The 17,045-nt window shown below is 36.1% G+C and overlaps 1 protein-coding gene, 1 long non-coding RNA gene and 1 other non-coding gene across 3 annotated transcripts in view; 2 read left to right on the top strand and 1 right to left on the bottom strand.

Annotated features, from left to right (window-relative positions):
• Positions 1 to 558: 558 nt before the first annotated feature.
• TRNAI-AAU (transfer RNA isoleucine (anticodon AAU)) lies at positions 559 to 632 on the bottom strand. Its single transcript has one exon. It is a non-coding gene; the product is annotated as a tRNA-Ile (tRNA).
• A 537-nt stretch (positions 633 to 1,169) lies between these two features.
• On the top strand, positions 1,170 to 2,611 carry LOC117161045 (calaxin). The gene is made up of 5 exons (XM_033342250.2): positions 1,170 to 1,297; positions 1,361 to 1,521; positions 1,579 to 1,659; positions 1,742 to 1,852; positions 2,026 to 2,611. The coding sequence occupies exons 1-5, from the start codon at positions 1,171 to 1,173 to the stop codon at positions 2,212 to 2,214; spliced, it is 669 nt and encodes a 222-aa protein (XP_033198141.1). The 5' UTR covers position 1,170; the 3' UTR covers positions 2,215 to 2,611.
• A 3,175-nt stretch (positions 2,612 to 5,786) lies between these two features.
• LOC143303344 (uncharacterized) overlaps positions 5,787 to 17,045 on the top strand; it is a 101,532-nt gene continuing 90,273 nt past the window's right edge. The window contains exon 1 of the long non-coding RNA XR_013059528.1: positions 5,787 to 6,473. This is a non-coding gene — a long non-coding RNA (uncharacterized LOC143303344). The remainder of the gene's footprint in view (positions 6,474 to 17,045) is intronic.

The raw sequence follows: 17,045 nt of genomic DNA on the forward strand, positions 1-17,045 counted from the left end.
TAACCACGTGAGAATCTTTTATGATCTTTCTTATTGTGAGTTATTTCGCGGCAACTTTCCACGTGAAACTGGACACACTTTTATGGTAATCTTTCTTATGACTTTCTGGAAGAGAAGGATTAGGTATGAATGCTTGTGTTGGATTTGCAAGCCAGATATCGCAGCGAGTTGGGTAATCGAAGTTTCTTATCACTTTCACGATAGAAGATTGTGCAATAGTATGTAGCAAGTGAGAGTCATTTAGAGGAGATAAAATATATTGCAGATATTGAATTTTGAATGAACGTAGTACTTGTTAATAGAAGAAACTCAGATCTCCTTACATAAGATATACTAGATTCAATGTATAAATGTAAATTAATATGAGTAAACCACGAAGCGCTATTTCAACATGCGGTAAAGTGCAGTATACATTATTACAGTAAACCTTCATTTCAAGTGATTACTTTTCTTCTATCTATATATCTATGTATTCAAAAGCATTATAAAATTATTGCTCAAATTGTTACATAGAAAATTATAGCATTGGATGTTAAATAAAATTTAAAAAAAGTAATTTGGCCCATGAGGGGATCGAACCCGCGACCTTCGCGTTATTAGCACGACGCTCTAACCAACTGAGCTAATGGGCCGCTGCGATGTCTAGTGCGTTTCTACTTGTGATAAGTGGAATTGCACAAGTAAACTTTAATATAAGAAATATATTTTATAAAATGTTAATATTTTGTATATACAATAAAAACTACACTATGCTGTCTCTACAATTCTGTCAATCTCTGACTACAACTTGATACAGTAAATTCGCTGTTACAAAATGCACGGTTCTCATTGCCAAGTCAATGAGACAGATTCCTTCGTTGTTCTTCGCCCGTTATCCTATACCTTTGTATATAAGATGTTTCAAGGTAGTGGACTTTTTCCAGTTGCTCTCGGAAAAGCGTCAACATGCGCACCGATAAGTGCAGAGTCATTCGTTGACTCTGAGAAATATTTTATCCTTACATTAATGTCATCATCAGCACCAGAATACATAGAACACCATGAAATTAGAAAATAATAGAAAAAATCTATCGTAGTGTAAAAACAAATCTGAAGATACGTGACGTCGTTCAAGAGATAACTTGCCTTTTCAAATTTCGTGACCAAAATTCACAAGTATAACTATTCAAAATGCCGGCAGAACAGCCAATAGATATGTTAAATGACACCTTGGCAGAAATCGTTTACAGAACGAAAAATATGCCAAGGTTCAAAAGATTGGCACGCAGTACGCACTTTGATGTGAGAGAAGTTGAAGGTTAGAAATTCATTACGTCACAATTTTTCATGTTTTTTATTGGTCTGATTAATTTATTGGTAGCTTTGTCAATTATCCATCGTAAATGCGTGCAAATGCTGGGTCCAATAAGCAGATTAATATTTCGAAACATTTTCCACGCTAGTTTGGATTTCACAAAAAATATTCGTCATTTATTGATCGACAGAATGTTTTCCGTCGTCGACAAACGAAATGCCTTGCAGGTAAACAACTGTTTAAAAGTATTAAGTATCGATTAATTATTGTAAACTATAATTTAGATATACTCTGAACAATGGGTCGAAGGTCTGTCGGTGATTCTTCGCGGAACTTTAGACGAAAAAATTCATTTTGCTTATAGAGTATACAACCATCTTTCTACGCTCAACCAATATTATTCCCTTAATAAATTTTCTTACCGTCCTTCCCGAAATTCAATTCTAGGTGTACGATAACATGAGAACTCACAAATTAAAAAAGGAGCATATATTTCCTATGATGCGCGGATGTTTAATTAAATTGCAGAATGATGAAAACCCAGAAGAAGCTGTGAAGGTATAGTAATCTATATATGTTCAGGTATCGTACTAGAATGCTTTAATAATTGAATCACAAGAAAAATAGTATATTTTGCTATGCGAATTTCAATATCTTTTCCTTTTACCTTAAATTCTCAATAAATTCTCTCGATTCAATCCAATATTTGTAATATATTTTTCGTTTTATAGGACTTGATAGATTTGTTAATAAAAAAGCTAGACGTGGATCGCGATGGCGCGGTATCAGAGGAGGATTTCAAAACCGCCGTAAAAGAGAGAAATCAACTTCTTTTAGAATGCATGGGTCCAGTATTTCCTTCGAGAAACGCACGTCACGTGTTCCTGTCTACTTTTACAGATCGTGTAGGAAGATACTGACAATCTACGGAGCTATCCATACCGAAGAATAATTTCTTAAGAGGAAATACATCGTTTATGTATGTATCTTCCAATTCGTCGTAAGATTTTGTCAAGCATAATGCTCGTCGAGGAAAGCTAACAGTACATTCCGAAAGCGGAGAGGAAAATGTGCCAAATCAGACAGAAGATATCCGTCTAGGGCCTGTAAACGGTTCACTAAGTTTTCTAGACTGTCTGAACTGAATTTCTCACGATTCATCGAACGCGGAAAATTGACTTGCTGTTTCTTACAAACAATCGCTAATGGACCGCGATAATACCATCTCGTAATCGCATCAGATGCAAAGCGTGATGCAATCGTCGATAGGATGTGATTAATTGCTCAATTGAATTTCGTGAGTTCAATTTCCGTCCATCACGCATTATCGTTTCATTCTTATTCAAGTTGAAAAATACATATGATAATACGAACGCCGGCTTTTGCTGTGTAAATAGTTGCTTGAATATGCTAACGTCTCTTAATTATTATAATTTATATAACATTCTGCAAGCTGTATGAAATTTGTATTTAATAAATTTGTATCTTCTTAATTGTACATACTAGTAATGAAATAGTAGAGAATTGAGTAAAAAATTATAAAGTTCAAGATCTAGATGTAAAACATAAAATGTCTTAATTGCAGCTGTTATTAAAGCTGTTCCTTACTTTCTAAGTGAAAGAATCCTGGAATATTCAGAGATATTTAAGTTATTACATCATTAATCGCTTAGTATTTTCAATCTCTTTCCTTAGGCAGTGCCCACATTTCGCAGTCCGCAGTCCCCCCCCCCCCCACCACACGCACAATAGCAACCCCATAATCCGCCCTCGTATTCCCTCGATTAATAAAGACGGTTAGCAGGATGGTGAACGCGGTGAAATACAGATCTTTGCACAACTGGAGAGCAAACAGGGTGGCGTGCAAAAGCCGCAATTCTAGTCGCATTGGTGGATGTGTTACAAAAAAACATAATGAATGTTTGAGGATCGTAGACTGAGCGAATGGGCTGATCTGTGCGTCTCAAGCAGCTATAACAACAAATTAAACAAGAAAATCTCGAAGCTTTCGTCGAAACGTCCACCCTGCCTTTAGGCTCGATTCACAAAGCGTAGGCGTATGTATATATACACGTGTAAAACACCAACATGCACATGATCAAGCTGAGAGTCCTCCTTTTTCTTCCTTCTCTGCGTTTTCTACCTTCTCCTTCCTTCTAAAAGGGAAAAGGTGGAACGATATTCTGTAAAGAGTATAATAACGTGCGTATGAAAGGGCAGATCCTTTGTGGGTAGCCGACCGTGTCTTGAAAGGATCCACCAGGTCTGCACCATAGCACGGAAGACGGGGAAAGGAGGATCGTTCGAGATCGAGAGTTAGGGCACCAGCTGAGAAAACATGCCCGTGGCGTGTCGACAGCGAAATGTTCGTATTTGTGTCGGCATGGATGCGCTACATGTCCAAGTGGAGGGAAGATAGTGGTAGTCCAGGATGTTCGTAAATTCGTAGGTCGCGCACGCGGAAAGTGGCCATATGCATTGCTCTCCTCTGTGCTATATGTAGTTGTACAGCAGTTTGGAGAGTTCTATGGAATATTATAGTCAATTGTAGTGGAAACACTAAAAGTTACTTTTAATATATTTTTTCTTCTCAAAGTAATATTTATATTTAATACGAATATTCATACGATTGAATATTCCTCCAGTTTTTCCATTAATTAACGTATTTTAATTAGAGAAACAAAGAACGCTTTTCTAGGACGATCTTTTCATTTGACATCTTTTATTGAAATTAGCTAGCAATAGCTATGTGAATATAATTAAATAACGTATTATGTTACGCCACGAGGCTTACCACAGGCTGTATTTTCTAACCGTCGCTCGCGGTCCTACAACGTCGCAGACAGACCGTCTTATCTGCCCGCCGGATCATATATAATGTATCGACGAGAGCATAGTTGTCGCCAAGCAGCGAGCTCTAGAAACGTCGATTTTTAACCGTTACGTTTTCACACAAGAAGAGGCATACGTGATCATAGACGCGAGCGGTGGCGTGACCCGAGCAGAGTGGGGGTCGTCTTCCAAATGAGACAAAGGAATAATCGAAGGGCGTTCAGTTCCTTCTGACGAGTCTAACGTGACACTTTGACAAATCTGACGAGCAAACGAATTTATCTAGAGATATCGCAAAGTCGAGTCAAATTTCTGTAACATATTCATCATATTATTGTAAAATATATTATTCTATGTTAACCTGTTAATACAGTGTTACATTCATTAAACCACCTCTGTTATCTTAACCGAAACAGGGGAACGACTATTTCGCGGCGTTGATTAACATAATCGTAGCGAGAATTTACGCCTCTCGCTGACGCGTTTTCCTAGCGACCGCGTCTCTCCGCGAACGGTCGTAACATATTATAATATTCATATTAATAATAGTGATTGTTTTGACAGTATTAATAATATTAACAATTCCTAAAACATATGGATAATAATTACTAATTATAATAATCTATACTTATGAAGTATATATTCTGGAATTATATTATATAAAAAACAATTTCTTGCTTATGTTTCTCTAAAATTAATTTTATGTACCTTTATTATTTCTTAATTTTGTTTATTAGACATTCAATAATATAAAATTTCTACGCGTACGGAATTTCAATTCGACGCGCGGTTTAAGAGGTGCACCGGAATCTCCACCCATTAAAAGTTCGCGTAGTGACGCCATGATGAGGGGCATCAGTCAAATATCGAAAATCGGGCCGATAAGACGTATTGTTTTGCTCATGGTACGTAACGTAACCTAAGGTAACTTATTACATATTTAAGTGTTACTTCCCTTGTTATTTCGTTACCGAGTGTATTTTATTATATATTAGCTTCGCTTCATTAATACGCGTTTATTTGGTACTTTATGGAACATTATTATAACAAAATCAGTCACTCGACCTTTTTTCGTTCTTCGGTCATGAATGGTTTATTTGGTGGTCAGAATCCTACTTTCGAGACAAGATTCGAATGAGATTATTATTTTATATTAATATAATTGGTATCAACATTATAGGTTTGTCTTCAATTCTTGATTTTCTTGCATAGAGATTATTGCTGACATGGATGATATAAGGAGGTTAATGTAAGAACGTTATGGTGATTAACGAACAGCCTGATGCTTTTTCATGGAGGTTTAGTAACGTTAAATTTATTGTAATAAATTCAGATATACGTTTTCATTGGGGCATTGATAATATTTGGTGTACTTTTTCTATTTATTTCATGATATACATGCATGCATACATACATACATATGTCTGTCAAATCAGTCACACATCACACAATCACTTAATATGTAAGATAACTAATTATCATAAATAATTACATAGTTTATTAAAAATACCAAGATGAAGCTAGAAAAGATTCCAAGAACGTTTCTTTGCATTAATTTTAGTACTAATATTAATTAATTATCATTAATTCATTTTCTTATATTAAATAGACTAAACGTGTTATTTTATTGTTTCAATTTATATTGTGGAATTTTAAATATGTAATTTGAAAACAACTCGAGTAAGAAATTGAAATAACCTTTACATTTCCATTTACGTTTCGGTGACGTTTTGGTTGTAAATTGCCTAGTAACGTGGTTCGTAAATATTATACATAACCTTTTTCTACCATGGTTGGGAGGAAGCGCGATAACATGGATAAGGTTAGACGCGAGTTTGTGTGGTGTCATTACGCTCAAGCATATTTAGTTCGGGAATTTTTAATGTTTTACAAGTATTTTGCATATTTATATAAGCATTCATAAAACATTACGTAGTTTATTCTTACAAAATGTGCTTTTGTCTTTGGTAAGGAACAATCACGATATAATTTTTGCAAATCAATTCAATTACATCTATTAAACCTAACCTCTTCGACTATTTTAGTTTTATTTACAGAAAATTTTTGTGACCGCGCGCAATGCGATCAGTAGAGTCAGTGCTTCTTGTGCAATAAATTCTTAAATATTTTTCAGAGTGCAATAGCTCAATTAAATTATATAATTATTAATTATAATGATAAATGATATTAAAGCTTTTGTTCGTCGATTACAAAGTAAACCGAACGGACGAGCTTGTAGCCTTTTATTTTTCTTTTCTTTCATACATATCTTTTTTTGATATTCGTTTTCGGTATTAGAGTCAGTGTTTTCTCAAGAGGATAAAATCTCTCTAGGATACAAGAATATGTAAGTATCTCTATGTGTTATACTTCAATTAATTCCATTCTAAGAATAAATTATAACATTTCCCATTTTGTTTAATTTTATTGTTCTTCTATTGAAATGAAATGTAGAGAACCTACAATTTCAATATTAAATAATAAAGTAAATTGATTTCAAATCGTTATCAATGTTCCAATTTGTATTATTATTAGAATTTCAATTCTTACTATTACTACTAATGTTTCAAGTATAATAGACCTCTACCTTTCATTATCACTAATTTATTAAATGATCAATATTGTGCTTTGAAGAATAAATTATAATATTCCATGCGTCGTTATAGATTTTCTACAATCTCCACGTCTATAATGGGGTCCTATAGTTCTTACTCGATAAAGATCTTTGTGACGACTTCCTCTAGTCTCCTGTAGCACCGATAACATTATAATATAATATAAATGTTTGTTCCTCCGATCATTTTGTAGGATCCGAATCGGCATGGGGAGTGTTGTATTACGTAGAATTTTTTTGCGAGCATAATGACCCGTACTATTTATTATACCCGTGAGTAGTAACTAGTAGTAAATAATTCAGGGTATTTAGGGTTTATTAGCTCTTCCTGCACATTGCAGTTTTAACAATTAATCTGGATATACATACATATATTTGATTTGTGAGAATATATTGTTTATAAAATTAAATTATAAAATCAGTATAAATATTTGCAGAAGACAGACATCCATATGAATATATCAGTATGAATTAATGAATCACGAATATTTCAATTAAAGTAATAAATATTGAAGTAACCTCATTTCAGCATTTCATAGTGGAGGAGTAGTATGTCCTCCGACTTCGTTGCTATGAAAGCTGCAATTATTACATAGTCATAATGACGATACAGTACAATAAAAATTATTTATTATTAATTATTTGTCATGCATATACTTGCATATAAACTGCAATAGAATTTAAAATATAAAATATTACGATTCAATTATTTCTGTTGATTAGGTCATGAAACGATTTTTAAAAAATAATTCAGACAATGTATCGAAGAAATAAATACTTCTTTTAATATGATTAAACCGAGAAATAATACTTAAGAGAAGATATTTATTTCGATTTGAGGAAGATACACGGTATGTAACAATAAGTAAACCATAGCAGGGATTCACATTCTACATACGGTGAAATCACGACTTATGATATATTGCAACACGATCTCGAAGATAGACTATTTTGCCGACGACGGAAGCGTTTCTGCCTGGGACCGGAATAAATTATAATCAACGTCGGATGCGCGGAATAACCCAGATTTCTATGGAATATCTTTTCCACGAGGTGCACGCGCTGCACGATTCATTGCACACGTTCACGCTATTCATAAGACAGCATCTACGCTACGGGAATTAACCGTATATATATTGCGAAACTTCCAGAGCATGCTGGTTAGAACGTAACCAACCGCTCCGTTCAACTTTCAGTATCGCGTTTAATTACACGATTTACCATACGTAAATACTGCAAGGATGGCATGAAACAAATATGTCAGTTAGCGATAGCTTGTGAACTTTTAGATAAAATTAAATCAATCATGACGTAGATTCAGGAATGTATAATTGCTCGGTTATGTTATTACCAAGAGGTCGTCATTTTGTAATCTTTAGCAAAATAACCTAATAATGATTTATAACGTTTCGAGTGAAAGTGAGTCAATCAAAATTTAGATTCGGAGAGTGACGACTTTTCATTGCTTAATTATTTAATTACAAAGAAAAGGTCACGTTATATTTTTTATTAAAATAAGTAAGTATTTAGCAATAAGTAAATTTAATAGAACTAATGGTCTTCCAAAATACCCAATCTAAAAGAATTTTATTTGACTGCAGCTTCGATTACAGCTACTGCTGTTTCAAATCAGGGAAATTGACGTGTAATTATACATATAAAAAACCATTTTTTATGATCAAAAGTGTTGATCATACGACGGAAGTCGACAAGGTCGATCGAAAAAAGGGCATAAATTATAATCACATCCGGTTACGTGGAATGGTTGTGATTCGGACAGAACGTGATGAGATGACGACCGATTCGATTTGCGTGGCCCACGCCCACGCATCAAAGGAGCCGCCATCGTGATCCACGCCAAAGGATTACGAGAATATCTTACGAGCCTTTTTCCTTGGCGATAAATCCAACCTGGTGAATTCGTGGAGGGGCACGATCCATGTCAAATTCAATGCGTAGACCGCATTCACGTATTCATATGCGATCGGGGAGGGTTTAGGAAAGGTGAAAGATGAGGAAGGAGAAATAAAAATGTTTTGCTTCTTGTTCGCGCAACACGTGACCTCCTGGCCTTCGAATCCAGTCAAACGTGCAATTTGCGAAAATCGATTTTGTCTTGTGGAACATTTCGAGTATTTTTAAGGTACTTTATTAAAGATTAAAATCTTTAGAAGAAGAATCACAGTTTTTACAATGTTTGTGTAATAAGAAATAAGAATTTTGTGCTTCTATGGAAAAGAAAATTGGATGCAAGATATATTATATATGGAGAGTTCAAAGGAGAACCTTACAGGAAGTTTTGGGAAGCTAGAATTACAATTTTTGTGACACTTATGCAAATTTCCATTTCGACAGATAGAAAAATTTATTTAACACGTATTATTCCTTATTCTTAACTACAAAGCGGTACAATAATTTTGTGTAGTTATACTTGTCATTTATCGTATTATTGGTCTTGCAGGATCTTAGATATTTGGATGTAATTGATCTAAATTCTAATATTCGCAGCCTATATGAAATATTCATCTTTTTGCAATCCCAATTACCCACAGTAGTTCCAAAGTTCTAAAACAATCTGGAAATCTCGCAGGATGGCTCCTCCCACGAATTCTACAGAAATCGGGACTGCTTAATCGTGTAAATCGATAAATCAAGCATCCAGAAATTTATGATTGCCACGTATACAAACGTGGGGACACGCGTATGGTGGAAGCAGGCGAAAGGTCGGCCGCCGCGCCACCAATAAATTTAATTAAAGGATAGGGGAAAGCGTGGACCATGAACCGGCCGATCGTTCGCCAGATTGTTTAGTTGGCCAGAAAAATCACGGCCAGCTTTCGGTCTGCGTGTACATGAGATCCATAAATATCGATGCAGCCGTTATGCTCTAGCTGAGTCGCGACGGGTTGCACAATGTCTCGCGCGTGGAATGTTCAATGAAGCATGCAGATGCACGTACCACCGGTCCAAAGGGAGGAACGAGACTGTCGGGAGTCGGTCTGCTACTCTGAAGCAATAGAAGGGACTTGAAAACGACGAGGTCACCCGCTCGAACACGACACCGCGTTGTCGAAACAGCGGGATCTACTCGGCTGACACAACTGCCGGACAAATGGATTCAGGAAGATTCCGCTAACGAATCCGCTGATTTATCGTGGCGGACCCATTTCCTTGGTAGATTGTCAGTTTCCACGTACGGCGATCGGAGAGCAAGAATTATGGTCCACGGAAATACGAGAGCGGTTTGTTTCTGGTGCAACGGATGGTAAATACGGGTACACGGCCAGATTGGGAACAATGCCGAGGATTGTTGCCGGGATTAGGCGGTGATGAGTGTTTGCTGATAGAGAGACGGGATGAAGGAGTGGTTTGTTGCTACTGTTACAGGATAGAATGGATTACAGGAGCTTCGTAGATTTATTTCTCGGTTCTTCTGTAGTTTTTGTTATCTACTCTTTAGCTTTGTTGATTTTTCGGTTCTTACTTCTTATAACATTGTTTTTTTGTGAATAGAATCGAGTATCGAGAATTTATTACGTTCATTTTCCTGATATTTTGTGATTTTTATAGTTTATCCTTTAGTCTTTTTGCTTTCTGAACACCCATTTCTTATGGTATGGTTTTTAGGTGAATAGAATTGAGTATCGAGAATTAATGATATGCTCATAGATTGGTTATAATAATGTCTGAAAATTAATTATTGGATGTTGTTAAATATCTACATATTTTGTGACACACTGTATACCCTTAACAATGCTAAAGCACAAGGATTTTCATTTTAAATCTTACACGGAACTTCATCACTTCATTATATTTCCAGAAACACGTGTCTTTAAGCATCGGAAACTGCTCCTTTAACCCTTTAACAGGTCTCGAGCAAAAAACAGGGACGTTGAAGTTCCTTGTAAACGTTTCTCCCGAAAATAGTACTACGCTAGTCGGAGCAGGAGAGGGAGTTTCTCATTTCGCGTGGCACGGAGTTAATTAGCTCGGCGAAACGGGACGAAGGGAACGTCAGACAGGAACGATAGGATCTTTGAAAGGCGTGCTTCGGGTAACGCCCGCGACTTGCCACGCGACTAGACAGATTTCCAAGAGGAAGAGGGGAAACTGTCTGTCACGCGTGGCCTCATCTCGTCGTATAAAACACGCGTCGTGACGGACGACCACGTTAAACCATCCCGCGTCACTCAAACTGTTTGTTTCTGCGTTGGCCAGATTCAATTTTCTTCCGGACGTCTCACAAATCGAGCGACGACCGAAATTCGCACGGCAACTGCCTGCATTTCTGCCCCAGTGGCGTCGTTGGCGGTCTTCGTTTGAATTACAGGCTTATCGTGATATTGTTAATTCTCGAAACGTGTCTTTTAATGGTGGAATTAAATTCAGGTTCGTGAAAAGAATTCGGTTTATTTAAATTGGCGAGTTAGAGGATAATACAAGTTCAAAATCTACGTCTCGAGATATTTGAAAGAATAATATAATAGTTTCCGTATGTCATTAATATTGCCCATTGAAGAGTACTGTTCTACAATGTTAATCCAGATTTTTTTTCATAATTTTTCAATAATTAAAAAAGAACCTTTTTCAATCTTTTATCGATGCAACAATAAAAGAAACAATTTTCATATTATCAAATTTCCTGAGTGGAAATAAGATTAAATTTTAAGTAGCTGAAGTAATCGAAGTATTATCTTGATGTTATCTTGCATTTAACTTTTTCTATTATGCATTATCTTTTTCTATTATGATTATATTATGGTTATTAAATTACTTGATTTAACTTTGGATCAATATATATTATGCATTATCCAAAAATACATTCATGCAGCTGTTTGCACGGATATAAAAATGCAGTTAGATAAATGACTTTTGAGAGAGTTATATGATAAATATCTTAATTTGGGTGAAATATTAAACGTAACTCGAATTGAAAAGAGATAACGGAATTTAAAGAAACGCGACCTCAGATTACGCACCTGTCGAACAGGCTGGATGAACATGTTCAATTTTAATTCAAACTGTATTACATTGGCAGATCGGAATATTTATGAATGCATGTTTAAAGATAAAATCTTCCTTAAACACTTTGAAACTTCCGTTCTCGTTTCAGGTATACGAGAAGTTCTCCATACAAATTTCTACGAATCTCTCAAAACTCCATCGTTTCTCCAACGACACGTTCCTAATTAATTATCCGACGCAAATGAGCGAAGCAGTCGTTTCCTGTATTGGGTTCCATCAAGATAGCCGCGAATGTTTTCCTTCAAATATTTATCAAATCTGACCGGTCGTACAAAGGAAGATTAATAAGGGACTGAATAAAAGGCGCGTAAAAAATGAACGACCGATATCGTGGCGCCTTATTGAACGCTCACCCTTGAGATTCGATCGGCGTCAGCAGATAACCAGGTCAATTAATGAACGCGAGAAAGAAGAACGCGCGAGATTCGCCTCCGATACAAAGGCTTGCCAGCAGCAGCCTGTTCGAACGAGGCGCGCAAAACTTTCGAGACAAGCGGTATGAGATAATGGCGAAGCTACGCTGGATCCTTGGCTCAGGATCGAGCCATCGCCATAAACTATCTGTAGGTGTCGAGTTTGTCACGGTCATGCGAGACCGAGTTTTCAAAACAGGATTAGGCGTCGCATCGACCGGATCTCAGCGCCGTATCTCTTCAGACTGCGAAACGTGCATCGTCCATTTTTCAGCGACATCCTCTCGTCTCTTTTTCTCGTTGCTCGTTTCTTCGTCCTGTTTTCTTTCTTTTTTTCCCCTTCTTTTTCTTCATCCTACACTCTCCGCTACGATTCGTAGCCGTGGGTAACCGGAGGGATTATCCACATCCGGTCATTTCTGTCTAATTTTTTTTCCTTTCGCTACCCCTCTTTGGTGTCGAACGTCTACGGACATTCGAGGGATATCGAGAGCGGTTTAAACATCCATTGCACGACCATTCATTCACAAGGAGCGAGCTAGACTATGCTTCTTCACTGGCTTTTCGCATTGTTCCCTAGGGGAATCTTGGGAGAGATCGTAAGAACGATCTGATTCCAACTGCACCAGGATTCTCGGTTTTTTTATTTTCGTCTTTATGTGCTTGAAATTTTTTCTCTCGAGTGCCTGCTCTCGTACGATGCGCATTTCTGCGAACAGTACTCGGCGAGACGGTGGTGTGGTATATTTGAGGAAACTTTTGTTTGAGAAACGGAAGTTTTAAATCTATAATAAATGCTGCAACGAGGCGTTTGAATTGCTGGATCTCTGTTAATTATTTTTAAATTACGTCTACTATGTTTAAAAAATATTCAAAATAAGAAGTAATAATATAAAAGTATTTAAAAATATTGAAAAATATGTTGCGCAATGTTATCAATTTTTGTTCGAAATTATATTATAAAGAAAGTAGATTTCTAGAAACTATTATTTGCAGTAAAAATATCCCAAACAATCACTACATCGAAAAAGGTAAATTTATAGAGTAATTTCATCTTGATACTTAACCGTGAAGAAATTAAAAATATTATTTCTACTTTTTAAACCTTAATGTAGTTTTACAAAAATATCGTTCTTAAAAAGGACAAAGAAAAAAATATTAATTTATCTTTACACTCTCTGATGGATTAGCAGAATCTTATTTAATTTATTTTCTCATGAAATCCAACGATACTGCATAGTATCGTGTCAACTCGTTTTTCCTCGTTTCGTTGAACGTAAGCCGATGCTCGCAGGATGGCTCATTATCCTGTCAGGATACCCGCGGGGAAAATGACAGGTCTCCACAAAATAGGTCGCATAGCCGGCATGAAATTTAAAATACGGTAGGATTAGCATAATGACGGGGATAGAGAAGAAACATTTTGACTCGTCAAAAAGATACGGCTGACTTTATCCTCCGTCGATCCTCGACGTATAAGATCCAGCTGGTTTCGATGGACTTAGCCAATGTCGATGTTAACAACTTTCCGCGTAATATGGTGAAAGATAATCGTCGGTTCTTGTTCTTTTCGTTTTAATAGCAGTAATAACGATTGCATCGTTGCGCGATTATCATGAAGATTTGCATAGTGAGACGAGAAACTTCTTGTATAATAGAACGGGTTAAATAAATGCCAAGCTGTTTCTTTAACTTTTATCTTCTTCTGCAGTTATTACTTTTAGAAAGACAGATTTATCATTGAGAAATATATTAGAAATTGGTCAATGATTATCAGAAAATGATTATCAGAAAAAAAAGAAAGAGTCAAGAAATATAGAAACCATATCAAATTGAAAAATGGATAAAACGAAATAAATAAAAACCACAGATCAAGAGTGTTGCAAGCAATCTTAAAATTCAATAATCAGTTCTCACGAACTTTTATAAAATTCATTGATTTCTATTTTACTATAAGTATTCATGCAAAACTTTTTCGCTTTAATCTCCATTAAATTTGAGAACTTCCACTGTTATACTTCTTTTTACGGTACGTAGCTTCTTTCATCATTTTTGAATATTCGTAACGAGGGACGTTGAACTTTTCCTAGCAATGGCAACTGCTAACGAGCTTCTTGCTTGGAAATAAATGTTCTTAATTATTCCCAAGGAATCTCTTACTTAGAAGCTAGTATTCCTCCGTGTAATGCACAGCCGTGACCACCTGTGTTTTCGCCTCCGCAATATTCCGTCCGCCATTTACGATAAAGTACGTCGGGAAACCGAGTTTATCCATCATGCTGACGTGCGCCATTCTTCACGCTAAATACCAGAAGTGCGTTTGTGCTTTTCTCGTCGTCACCGGCTCTCTTCGGATCCGCGATGAAGCTGTAGGTACTTATATTAATCCAACTTGAACTTGATGGTAATTATATAAGGACGACAATAACCATTGGAGCGATCCTTTTGTTCACGTCCCATTAAGTCTTCCAAGCAAATTTCTCCTTTACATGAAAATAATAGACTTTAGCTAGCCTGCTGGAATATTTATTGGTGTATTTAGGAAATGTTGTTATATTATATTTTCTATGAAACCGGAAGGGTATTAATACATGCGGTTGGTTGCATCTGTTTGTTCTTTATGTTCTATGAAGCTTTCCTTATTGCAATATCGTAAACCATTGAACGATTTTTAAAATATTTTTGTCTGTCATAATTATTGAAATAATGTTTCTTGAAAAATTAATTTGACATATGAGCTTCCAATTCCACTTTGTGATTCATGTATTAGCGACGAAGAAACTGATTTTTCTTTTTTTTAAAAATGCTCCTTTTCTTTTTAGGATTTAATTTGGAACAAGTTTTATCAAAATCGAAATTTCTCGAAGAATTTTCAGAAATAACATCCACTCGCCTCTTCCGTTAAATTCGCATGGTTCCATAATCACATCCTAATTATAACAACCTATTTACGTACCAGCATATCGGTTACGAGAATTCCATTTCACCCACCCTTTACGTCGTTACTTTCTCACCACGACATCTCGTCTCTAATTGGCTTGACCCCGTGCAGCTGACCATTCTGCAGATGTAACCGTTTGAATTTGAATCCGGGAAGAAGGGAAAGAGAGGATCGTAGGAAAGCATAATTTTTCACTTTAACGACCGATGACCATCCGTGTCTCCTCCTTTCGAGAGTGAATGTACGACAGCGTGCACCCTTTGAATCCTCTTTCCTGCAATGGTCACACCTCCTCTTGCTTCTTTGCCGGCGCACGTACGCGCCACTAATGATGCGACGAATTTGCATATCAATCGCGATTTACCAACCTCCTCGCCTTACGGCACCGGTAATGGTTGTTTCGTATCGCTTCGTTGCGAACACGACCAGATCTCGCTTTCACCGTCTTTGACGTAGCAGTATGAAACCATAGCAAAAATAGGAACCATAAAAAAATGAAACTATAGACGTTATTCTATTCCTGCACGCAAACGTGTTTCAAACAATTTCGCTGCTTTATTATGGAACAATTTTGTAAATGTGGAATAGGTAAGTAGGAACTGTTTGTTGGTAGGAATTGAAAGAAAAATGTTGCAGAATCTGAAGAGCTTCTTGGAAAATTTTATAGTAATTCTATTTCCTATTTGTTTTCTTGTCTTCCATACGATAAGTTATACGGGATGAAAATTAAAATACTTAAACTTTTTCGATATAAATAGGATAATAACTTTTTATATTAAAATATATATGATTCCATTTGAAAAACGATCAAGATCTTAAAATCTGATAAAAATATGCCTTCCAAGAAGAATGTCATTTGCCATTGCATGTGCATCTTCAAGCATTGTCCTCTGAAGTTTTTCATATGACCATTAATAACAGAGATATTTAGGTACTCCATCCTGTATATTTACGATAGACCTGTAGGTTATCTTTATCAAAAGTTTCTCAATTTCGATCTTCTTAAAAATATTTTTTTTTGTTTTTTAAATTCTTAATTCGCCTATTTTTGCTATATATGTTACTGCCATATTGAATATTTTTTTTAAATCGTTCTATTGTTGTAGAATAATTTGGATTTAGAAAATTAAAGAATTTGGGATGTATTGGCAAAGAAGTACATGAATTTTCCCTGGGAATTATTTGTTAATTTTTCGTATTGAGTTACGAAATAGCGTCGGATTGCTACGAAATGTCAGTGGAAACTGCGGAAGAACGTTCAAAAAGTTAGATGGATAGATCCTCGCTCTGCGGGAAGGCGTCGGAGCGTCATTTGCCTCGAATAACTACACGACAGATGTTGAGTCGTTAGCGAGCCATTATACGAGTGTCGTCACGCGTTTCAAAACTCGACTTTCCATGTATCCCATGGAATCCACGAGCCTTCCACGCCGACAATGGAATCACGTCGTTTGCAAATATTCTTGTAAGGCCATTGTCGTCGTCGTTGTCGGTTCTAATGCAGCACGGACAATCGAATCAAAGAGGATCCGCCTTCACGATCCACCGCTTTCAAATTTTGATATTCAAAGTGTGTTTTGAAAATATTTTCTGCGCTGACTCATGAAGGTATAGCGGAGGTAGTTTTGTGAATACGACACTGTGTCTACATATTGTAAACCATTGACTGAGTTAAATTCGTTATTAACATATTTTTGTTGAAAATCGTGAGATTTTTAATTTCAGAATTTTCTTTTGTATAGTATTCATACAAGAATTGGCACACCGATATAGATTGGAAACACTGCATTTGCAAAGTCTGCACTATATCTGAAACAATTTGTTCACAATGCAATGGTTGAAAAACAAAAGAATTTAAGTCAATTTCTTCAGATCTAAGTCGGCGTTCTATTAATTATTGTTTATTTACTTTTTAGAGGTTTTCAT

The sequence above is a fragment of the Bombus vancouverensis genome, chromosome 11 (genome assembly GCF_051014615.1).
Source record: "Bombus vancouverensis nearcticus chromosome 11, iyBomVanc1_principal, whole genome shotgun sequence".
NCBI classification, from domain to species: domain Eukaryota; kingdom Metazoa; phylum Arthropoda; class Insecta; order Hymenoptera; family Apidae; genus Bombus; species Bombus vancouverensis.

What these genes read in the sequence shown, in the direction of transcription:
- LOC117161045 (XM_033342250.2), top strand. Translation starts at nt 1,171, where the DNA reads ATGCCGGCAGAACAGCCAATAGATATGTTAAATGACACCTTGGCAGAA. An exon ending in TGATGTGAGAGAAGTTGAAG is followed by an intron (nt 1,298 to 1,360) that starts GTTAGAAATTCA and finishes ATTTATTGGTAG; the next exon opens with CTTTGTCAATTATCCATCGT. An exon ending in AAATTCATTTTGCTTATAGA is followed by an intron (nt 1,660 to 1,741) that starts GTATACAACCAT and finishes ATTCAATTCTAG; the next exon opens with GTGTACGATAACATGAGAAC.